Raw genomic sequence first — 10230 nt, forward strand, 5'->3', positions numbered from 1 at the left:
ACATGCTTCTGTGGATGTGCATGAAAGACAATGTATATGGGGAGTTTGAGTGTGATTCAACGATACTGTTCAATAATTCCTAGAATCAGAACTATTATTTTCTTGAATTCTTTTTTCTTTGTTGTTTCTGCATAATTTTGCTTTGCAATACTTGTTTTATTCCTAGGAAATATATGAATCACCCCTTATAATTGCACTCAATTACAAACTCTTAGTTTTGATAAGAGGGGAACCTTACATACATCAACTGAAGAAAAAAGTTTATTAATGCCTGACATTTCTTTAGAAGAATACTGACAATTTCACAGGTTCTTGCCATTGTAAGAACATAAACACCAATATCTTAGTAAAGCCACAGAAAATAATAACAATTATTATCATTATAATGATAAGGATTTCCAAATATGCCGAGTGATTTTAATGGTTACTGAAAATATTTTCATTCCACTTTTTTAAAGGTTTACAGTTAATTTCATTAACTATAGGTATATGATAACAATCACATACATATTTACCATGTTATGCAATTACCTGCATGGAAGAAATATGCCATAATTTGTGTTAACTTGATGTAAAAGCATTTCCTTCTTTTATTTCCATTTACCTATTTTAACCACTTATCTATATCATTACTTATTATCTTGATGTGTTTGTTTCTTTGCATATACCCATTTTTACAAAAAAGTGAACTTGGTCATTCCTGGGTATTTGTCTGCATAGCACCTAATCATAAGCCTTATGGGATAATCACCATATTAAGTTATATCATATAGCTGTTTGGGAAAAATGGACTACAAACAGAAGAAATTGTAAATGTTCTCACTGATAACATGCACAACTTGTGTTTATTCTTCAACTGTATTATGAGCTGAGTACAGCTCAATGTTCCATGAGCAATTCTTGTCATTTTAATGTGTTATTTTGAAATGGTGGAGTCTGGTGCATTTTAAATAGGGTTATCTTTATTTCTTGTATAGTAAATCCTTATGAAATAACACATTTGTTGATAGTTCTATAACTTGGTTAAAATGTAGCATGATGCTGTTGTACATACATTTATCTATAAGTCTGTTATTATATAAATAATGATTGCATTCAAATGAGCTGAAAGATGGGAGATGAGGCCTGAGCTGAATGAGGGCTTGTAAATATAAGTGATTCGGTTTAGGAGCATCTGCATCTGTGCATACACATCTGTTATTCAGTATGTTTGTCTTTCATAATAGTTTATCATACACTAACATTTCACAAAGGAAAGGGTAAATAAAAATGATATCTTTAATTTATACTATGAATGTTGTTCATTATGTTAATATACATATATTATACATTTATTCATATTATAGATAAAAAGAAAAAAAATAACAGACACCAACTCTGTGTTTGTTTCTTAACCTGCATAAAACACCCTTTCTCTTCTGTAAAGAGTGAATGCAGTTGTAAGTCGTGTGGCACTTCCATGCAGATAATGCACATCAGAGGAGTAATTATTGTTGCAACTAATTAGATGGAAAGCAGCTGCAACTCACATCAGTATACCCATATGCTTACTTCCAAACTTTAAAAAGCAAGGCATTTTGCTTTACAAAAACATTTATAAAAGTTAAATGATCCACTGTAATGCTATGGACAGTTTCCTTGTGCCTATAAGGAGTAATAATTTTGAAGCATTTTCCACTTTAATCACAAAACCTCATATTCAAATACATCTAAGAAAATTCCATGAATCAAGTGCTAACAAAGTACACTTGCAACATCCACTGTCTATCATTACACTACGGTATAAACACAAAGTCCACAGCTTCATGATTCTGCAACGACTAGAAAGGTACAAATATTTGCCAGCGCTATTAATAAACTGTACAGTATCTACATCCACAATAACACTGAGGCTGGAATGTTTTATTGGAGTAAAGCATGGCCAAATTCTGGAATGCTACTCACACTACACTTAGTTATACTGACACGGAGTTGTTAAAAGAGAAATGCAAGGAAACTGTACTTATCACCATCTTATTCAAAATACGCACCTTAATTAAAACCCATGATGAAGAAAAGGGGATATAAAATAAAGGATAGTCAATATATACTAAACACATTTATAATATCGTAATCATCTTCATTCAAACGGACATGATTTCTATGTAAGTAAATACTTTTTCCATCACAGAAAGCTCCTTGGAACACAAAATGAATTTAATCCTTACAATTACAAAAGGAAACTTACCAAAGACAAAGCAAATGAAGCAAAAGTAAATGAGGGGGATGGAGACAAGGAAGAAGGGACAAAGCAGAGGGAAGAAAGGAGAGAGGAAACAGGAGAAGGGGATGAAGGAGAGAGAAGAAGAAAGGGAGAAACATCCCAGAATTTTATTTCCTATCTTAAAAGATCCATAATTTTCCCATGAACATATTAGGAAGAAAATGCCAATTTCTTTCAATATGACTAATTTGACCAAAATATTAACAACATAGAAAAAATGACCATGCTTTACTAATATATAACTCCACCTCCTGCAGAGATTTTATGAACCAAGTGTTGGTACCCAAAATGTCAATTAAAATAATGCAGACCTGTTGCGTCTCCAAATACAATAAACTAGTTTCAATATATTTTCTTTGTGCTTAAACATACTAAATGTAAAGCTTCCCAATTGGGATATCACACTGAAGATTTTTAATGTCCTTATCTTACCCATCAGTGAATATAAAGGAAGATGCGATTATCACAGACTCACTGGCTCTCCAGCTTGGGGAAGGACTCGCATCGCACTGGTTTACTGGAATTCCGCACTTTGCCTTCTGCACTGGATGCTCGACGCTTGCTGCTCTCTCCTTTGCTCTTCTTTTTTCTCTGGCTCTCATGGACTAATGGCAAGGTAGAGGTGCTATTGCTGAACAAAACATTTTTATGCAATAACCTTGCACCAGGGTTTTTGTGTGTAACTGCCCTCTCACTTTCATTTTGCAGATCCACCATTGGAGTGATATTTGGACAATTTCCAGGAATCTCCTCATTACCAAAGAGACTGTCTGACCCATTCTCATGCTCATCATCATCATCCAAAGTGAGAGCAACATGGTCACTGGCCTCGCAGCTGTCTCCTAGAAAGGTCACTCCCTTGCTTGAGGAACTGTGGCGCCGAGCAAACTGTCTGGCAGTGATTATTGCACTTACACTATCTAGACGTAAGTCAGTGGCACCTTGGTCACTACTGGCATCATGGGTCAAGACAGCTGAGTTGTTATCACTTGCCGAGGGTGGAATGGAGTGGATGTATAGGCTGGTAATATGTGGGTTTACACCAACCCCTTCCTCTAATACTCTACTGGCACTGTCCCCTCCTGCACCTGCTTCTTCCTCAGCCTCACTCTCTGATACCTGTTTGATTGGAAGTTTGCTTAAAGTTACACCAGGATTTAAACAAACCCTATAAACTACAACATAAAAATACTTAAATATATACACATAATATACATGCTAAATTTGTAATTCAATGGTTTTTTTTTCAACCACTATATTCATAAAATCATTTTTTTTTTAATCAAATTGTGATAATGACTAAGTATTTAAAAGTATGGTGAAGAAAGATTGTAATACATAGAAAAAACAAAGGAAAATGTAACTGGTCTGAACTTTCAAAAAATGTCACTGTTTACAGCATACCATACACAATTTGCTATAAATGACACAGAGAGAAAGATCATATCAATCAATGTGGTTGAAGAAACAAGAAGAGAAATGCTTCACACGTAATCCTTACAGATATCAGGAAAAAATTAGGCATACCTTGTACTGCAAAAGAGAACCAGTTAAAGCCCGAGTTGATGCATTGTCTGTGTCCATTGTGTGGGTTGATCTCTCTGATATTGCTAATGAAGCAGTTTCCCCACTGGCAATTGAACGAGCACCATGTGCAATATCTACATGAACTTCCAATCTGTTAAAACACAAAAATAACACAGCACTGTAGGCACATAATGGGAAAAACTCATAAGTTCAATGAACCCATAGGAATATTTAGCACATTTTCACTGCTTATATCATATGGATCTACAAAATCAATGAATTTTAGTGAGCACAGAATTTTTTAATATAGATTTTTAATATCTGCTTGTATTCTGAATATCTAATTTAGATGCTGCTTCTTGATTCAATATCATCAAAAGTTTAACCTTAATAATTACTTTAAAAGCACGATTCAGTGACAGTAATAACAAAACAGTACTAATTATCTTTTGAAAAAACTTTACTTCACTTTAATGAACCAAAGGAGACAAAGATAAGTCTACCTATACCATTATGCTGTTGCATTTACCTGTTTGTTCTAGAGATGCATGAGGAAGCTATAGAGCCTGTCAAGGATGCTGGGGCAATGGCTGTGTTGCTGGCAGACTCACGGTCACTTTCTGCCAAGACATGTGCAGCAGAATCCGCAGAGAGTGATGCTCCACAAGACATCTCCCCAATGCTGGCTGTTCCACCTCCCACATGGCTTGATTCTGGGGAGGGAAATTTCATGATTTTAAATAAACTACAACCTAAAGCAATTAATGTAAGTATTCATGCATGATAAGAATATCAGAGTAATCACACCGATATATTATGGAATTTCAAAACTTTGCAGATTTCATCTTACTGCCAATTACCAAAGAGCAACTATGTCTCACCTGATTGTCTTCCAGGTAGTCCAAATACCATGTCATTTTCATCATCAAAAGCAATTCTCACACCAGAGGCCGAAGTTGTAACTCCACAACCTCCTGAACGGCACAAAGATATTGGGACAACACCATACACATATGCCAATAAAATTGGCACACCTATGCTTACTGCTAATCCTGCGAGCACTGGTGATATTACAGCCTGCAAAAGTATAAAGAAAACAAACATATATAGACTATCAAACAAGCAATTATTAGTTTGTTGACATTGACTGTATTTTGTTATAAAAAAACAGACACAATAAAAACATCAATATTTCAAATTAAAATGAAAAAGACTCTCACTCAAAAGACATTATCTCCTGATATTAGACAAATTAACTTTTGTAAACTCTACTTACTGAAGCAGTCACACCACCAACTACAGCCAAATTTCGACGATGCCTGCTACCATTAGAGTATCGCGCGTGCAGTTTGCGTCCAACCCATATGGGAATCCCTAAAAAAGTAAATGAAAAAAAATATATATATAATAATAACAATAATTTTTTTTATTGTTAAGATATTAATTAAAGTACATTTTATCATCCTTTAATATTATCCGTAATGAGTTTTGTAGATAAATTATATAAATGATGATTTATCTACAAAAAAGTATTTTTTTTCTTTCTTCTAATAAATAAATAATAATGATGCTGATATTTGGAGACACTGTAACAGCATGAAAGAAGAGAGTTCACAAAGAGGGAAAGGATGAAATGAAAGGGAAATGGAAAAAAAAAAAAGATACAGACATAATATATCTATAAAGTCTATATTGATATCTCCATTTACACCCATCCACACCCACACCCACACCCACACGTGCAGATATGCACTCACACACACACACACACACACACACACACACACACACACACACACACACACACACACACACACACACACACACACACACACACACACACACACACACACAAATGCACTCACGCATGAATACTCACACAAACACAACCACAAAGAAAAGATAAGAAGTATAGGAAACATGAACCCCTTTTCCTACCAATAATCATAGCAGGGACAGCTAGGCCTGCAACAAGCCCTATGCCAAGTGGAGCCCCGATTAGAGTTCCAAGCTGCCACAAGATCTTTTTCTTCCTTGTCCATGGTTTCTTGCCCCAGAAGGTACACCCTGATGGGCTGAAAACACAAAAGGAAGATTATTCATACTTGTATTTAGCTGGGGGTTTTTTTGGCAAGCAAAGTCAAATTATTCTTTTTGTTGTTACCTCTTCCAACAAATAGATACTTACAAATGCCCACTTTAATAGCTAGTCAACAATAACAAAGACACAAAACAAACCTTAGATAATGCAAGTCAGAAATTTCTTTCATGCACAGCCAGCAGAATTCTGCACCGCACACACTGCATGTTATGTGGTTACAGGAACCATCATCCATCTTCATAATTAACACTTGGCATCTCGGGCATGATTTGACATCATCATCTAAAAAATATATATTATGTATGACTGCTGGATAAATATATTTTTTTACAATTTACGTACTACAATCCAAGTACATGTTTTCTTATGAAAAAATTGATTTAGAAAGAAAGCCAGAATAGAAATTGCAAAGCATATGTCAAATCAAAAAAATGGTCTCTACCTACATGAAAGTTATAAAAAGAAATATGCTAGTTTTACGAGTATTGCAAAACCGAGTAATTCTGGGATATCAAAGACATAATAACAACTCACTTGTCTGAATGTCATGAAGGTAATTGAATGATGAGAGGAGAACATTGGGTGAACGTTGAGCTCGAGCCATATCACAGGTCTGGTTAGGGTGCCATTCAGCCTTACAGTGATAGCAAAAATAGCTTCCACAGCCAGGACGCTCGCATTTCAGTTTTGGACATCCAGCACATCCTGTTGCAATTACTGCAAACCTGCAATACAAGTTTAATTTATACTTTGTCACTTCATGATGATCATTAATAAGGCAGCCATCTATTTTCAGTAATGCAAATGTATCAACCTGCTTTTTTAATCCACCCAGGAGGGAATGACAGATTAAGAGCAGAATGTTCATTAGCGGCTCCCACTCACCCACAATCTGGGGCAGGACACCACCGTGTGTCTGGGTCCATGGATAGCACCCTGCGTAACATGAAGTCTTCAAACTTGTCTGATAGCATATCATTTGCAACAATCTGATGAATATCTGTAGAAGTAAAGTAATGTTACATGACTACACTTATTGGCATTTATCTATATCTATTCATGTTGGGTGAAAGGTTTTATGTCAAGCCTACAAATTCCAAAGATTGTATTACCAGTCAGATTGAGAAAAGTAAACCAGAGGGTTAATATCTGCAATCTATCAAAAAACATGAATAATTTATTATTGCATACATATACAAAATTTTCCTCCTTTGGTCAAAATAGGATTTTACAAAACTAATAAGAGCATCTTCCTCCTGAATTTATTAAACTTCCAATTTATTAATTTGTTTACACATATCTTGTCAACAGTATTAAAGTTAAAACTATAGGCAGATGCCAAACACCTTATCATTAGAAGCAGAAGAAGAAAAAAAATATGTATATATGTATACACATATACCAATCTGGTCCTTGTGAAGCATGGAGTATACCACAAATATCAAAAACTAACCTGTGGGATGCATGAGTTCGTTGCACTGCGGACAGCTAATGTTAACTCTTGATTCCGTAATCTCTACTTTCAAATACTGTTTTAAACAGGGAAGACAAGCAGAGTGTGGGCATGAAAAAAGGGTTGGGAAGAGATCAGCCGACACCTCTTGAAGACACAAGGAGCATTCACGTCGCACCCCCTCTGATGAACCTTCTACAGAGGTACTCCCTGCACCTACACCAGATCCTGCACCCCCTGAGACATTGCCACTGCTGCTTGCTGTAGCTCCCTGGAATTAGGTTTTATAATGAAGATTACTGAAATTGTCATATGTGCTAAAATAATACAAACTACTTGTAATATATCTTTGCAGGAGTTAGGCTATTAAAAGTAATGTTCCTTGCACTTCAATGCATAATAAAACAAAATCTCACTGGTTCTGATGAGCATGATTCTGCCCTTGCTGTTCCCCGGGATCCCACGGAACCTCTTCGACTTCCAATGCGACTCCTGTTACTAGTGTTTGTATGCCGCTTGATAGAACTCCAGCTTGTGGTTTCCCCAGTTCCCTCTGTGAAGACTCCCAAAGAATCTGCATCTCGTTCTGGTTCTATGGTCAATTTATCTGTTGAAGCATTAACATTCAAGAGAAAATTTGCAAAAAAAATCAACAAAAATTATAACATGACAATTCACAATATAGTTTCAGCTTCAAAAATATCGGCCTGAATACTTAAGGATGTTCAATGGCCACATGATGATAAATGTATCTGATATAACTGTACTTTTACTAGAGAGGGAGAGAAAATACTTACGAGAAGAGGTTGGAGTGCGGACCCTTTTGGACCTTGTGCGGATGGAGAAAGGACTGTTGAGCAAGAGAGATCTGAGGGACATCCGAGGGAATCCAGAAGCGGAACTGCTACCACTGCCTCCTCCACCACGCTCCATTGAGCTCACTGAGGGATATGTTCTAGTGCGTACCCCCCCACCTTGGCAACCCCCACTGCCACTACTGCTACCGCCGCATGGTTTGCTCATGTTGTTACCAGGTGTGCCACCCAGTCCTATATGAAGAAAGAGTTATATGGTAATTAACTAATGATGATATAATAATTATAATAATAATAATAATAATAATAATATATGTATATCTTTTATCTTTTTATATATCTAAATGGATGACAAAAAATATAACAGACTATCATAATTAGAATCATAGCACATTTCACTTTCATTAAAACCCTTATTAAATGTGAATGAGAGATAATTAAGTTTATGGAAAGGAGAGGAGTGAAAATAATAAGAGCAAATTGCTAAGTCCATCAATAATTTAATCTTTGCCCAATGATGCTGAGCTTGCAAAAATACAAGCTGTGTACACTGTTTTTTTTATTACAAATTCTGCTTACATACACGCATACTAGTTCTACCTGATCTTCTTTACTCTTTTCCTTTATTTTAATTTATAATTTCTTATTGCTAAAAATCTATAAAAACATTTTAATAATTCCAATGTGAATAATAACAATAATCAATAATCACAGTTATGATACTGAGAGCATTAGGGAAAAAAAACAAGACAATTCAAGGAAGGGGGATATCAGGCGAGGTCAGCTAGACCTACTATTGACTCCCTGCCATCTATGTATACACTAAATTAAAAAAAAAAAAAAAAAAAAAAAAAAAAACTAATGCAATTACCTAGCACCAATGTCTTAATTACATAATGAATCAAAATATTTCAAGCATAAAACATAGACAATAGAGCATTACATAATATCAAAACTATACGACAAGGGTCCACAATACTGCTAAATGATAAAACCTTATCTAGATTTGTTATGTCTGTCTCACATAAAGAATTAATTAAAGGTGGCCACTATTCTGACAACGAAAAATGAAGATACATAGATATCAACATCAAAACAGCATGATAGCAGTGCACTGATCTGTGATAATGGCAATATTTTTATGTGATAGCAGGGTCTATTCTGCCTCGTTGATGACCCTTCATCCCTCTTCCTCTCCTTCCCTCCATCCCATGACATAAAATAGGGGCAGAAAAATGTTAGAGAATACTATATAACATGACACATCTTTGTTTAATTTAATATAGCTATTCATCTCTTATTTATTTCCATTTATCCATCCATCTATCTACATACTCATCAGTCAACTTACCCCTAACCAAGAGTGATAAATATTCATTACCACATTATGGAATCATGATAAGCATAATAGAAAAAATGGCATACATTTCCTTTGAAAAACAATAAAAAAATACAGTACATATGTCTGTTTTGCCTGTATGGCAACAAGCTACAAGGTCAGTATGACAGCTGGCTATTCTTAAAAGAATGAAGAGCCCTACTATGAGGCAGTATGTTTATTTTTGATGAACATTTATACTACTTGCTTCTTTTTTTAATATCTTGAACTAATAAACAGTTTTTCTCAATTTTCAGATTAACAGGGCGGGCTTCAAGGCCTCTATTTTTTCTTGAATTGATATTAAGAGGCTTCAATTAAGAAGTTGAAATCACAGGCAATAGTAGTAATAGTTGCAGTAGTGATAGTAATGGCAAAAATAGTAGACTAAATGAAGTTGCAGCAGTAGTTGCTTCAAAAGGAATAGTATTCATAATGTTTCTAGCAGTAGTAGGAGTATTTCTTGTATTAATATAATAACCACAGTACATATTTTCATACAAAAATATCTCCTTTGCATCAGTCACAATACTGTTACTCACATAGTCTTAGTCATCTGCATGAGTAGTACTAGTAACTTCAGTAGTTGCAAAAAAAGTAGTTTCTGTAGTGCTATACCAGTAATCAAAAGTATTTGCAGGAGTTATTACCATTATTGTCTTTGGCTAAAATAAGAAAAAATAAGTAAATAAC

General features: G+C 35.0%; 1 protein-coding gene across 2 annotated transcripts in view; it reads right to left on the bottom strand.

Annotated features, from left to right (window-relative positions):
* Positions 1–248: 248 nt before the first annotated feature.
* The window catches only part of LOC125032674 (E3 ubiquitin-protein ligase RNF19B-like), a 20037-nt gene continuing 10055 nt past the window's right edge, over positions 249–10230 (bottom strand). For both annotated transcript variants that reach the window (XM_047623928.1, XM_047623929.1), the window contains exons 2-13: positions 8142–8393; positions 7761–7951; positions 7345–7615; positions 6777–6891; positions 6426–6616; positions 6029–6173; positions 5729–5865; positions 5067–5164; positions 4672–4867; positions 4320–4503; positions 3791–3941; positions 249–3382 (exon numbers count right to left, since the gene is read on the bottom strand). In XM_047623928.1, coding sequence (XP_047479884.1) covers positions 2735–3382; positions 3791–3941; positions 4320–4503; positions 4672–4867; positions 5067–5164; positions 5729–5865; positions 6029–6173; positions 6426–6616; positions 6777–6891; positions 7345–7615; positions 7761–7951; positions 8142–8367 — 2553 coding nt within the window. In that variant the 5' untranslated portion in view covers positions 8368–8393 and the 3' untranslated portion in view covers positions 249–2734. The remainder of the gene's footprint in view (positions 3383–3790; positions 3942–4319; positions 4504–4671; positions 4868–5066; positions 5165–5728; positions 5866–6028; positions 6174–6425; positions 6617–6776; positions 6892–7344; positions 7616–7760; positions 7952–8141; positions 8394–10230) is intronic.

This window comes from Penaeus chinensis, chromosome 15, assembly GCF_019202785.1.
Source record: "Penaeus chinensis breed Huanghai No. 1 chromosome 15, ASM1920278v2, whole genome shotgun sequence".
Lineage (NCBI taxonomy): Eukaryota > Metazoa > Arthropoda > Malacostraca > Decapoda > Penaeidae > Penaeus > Penaeus chinensis.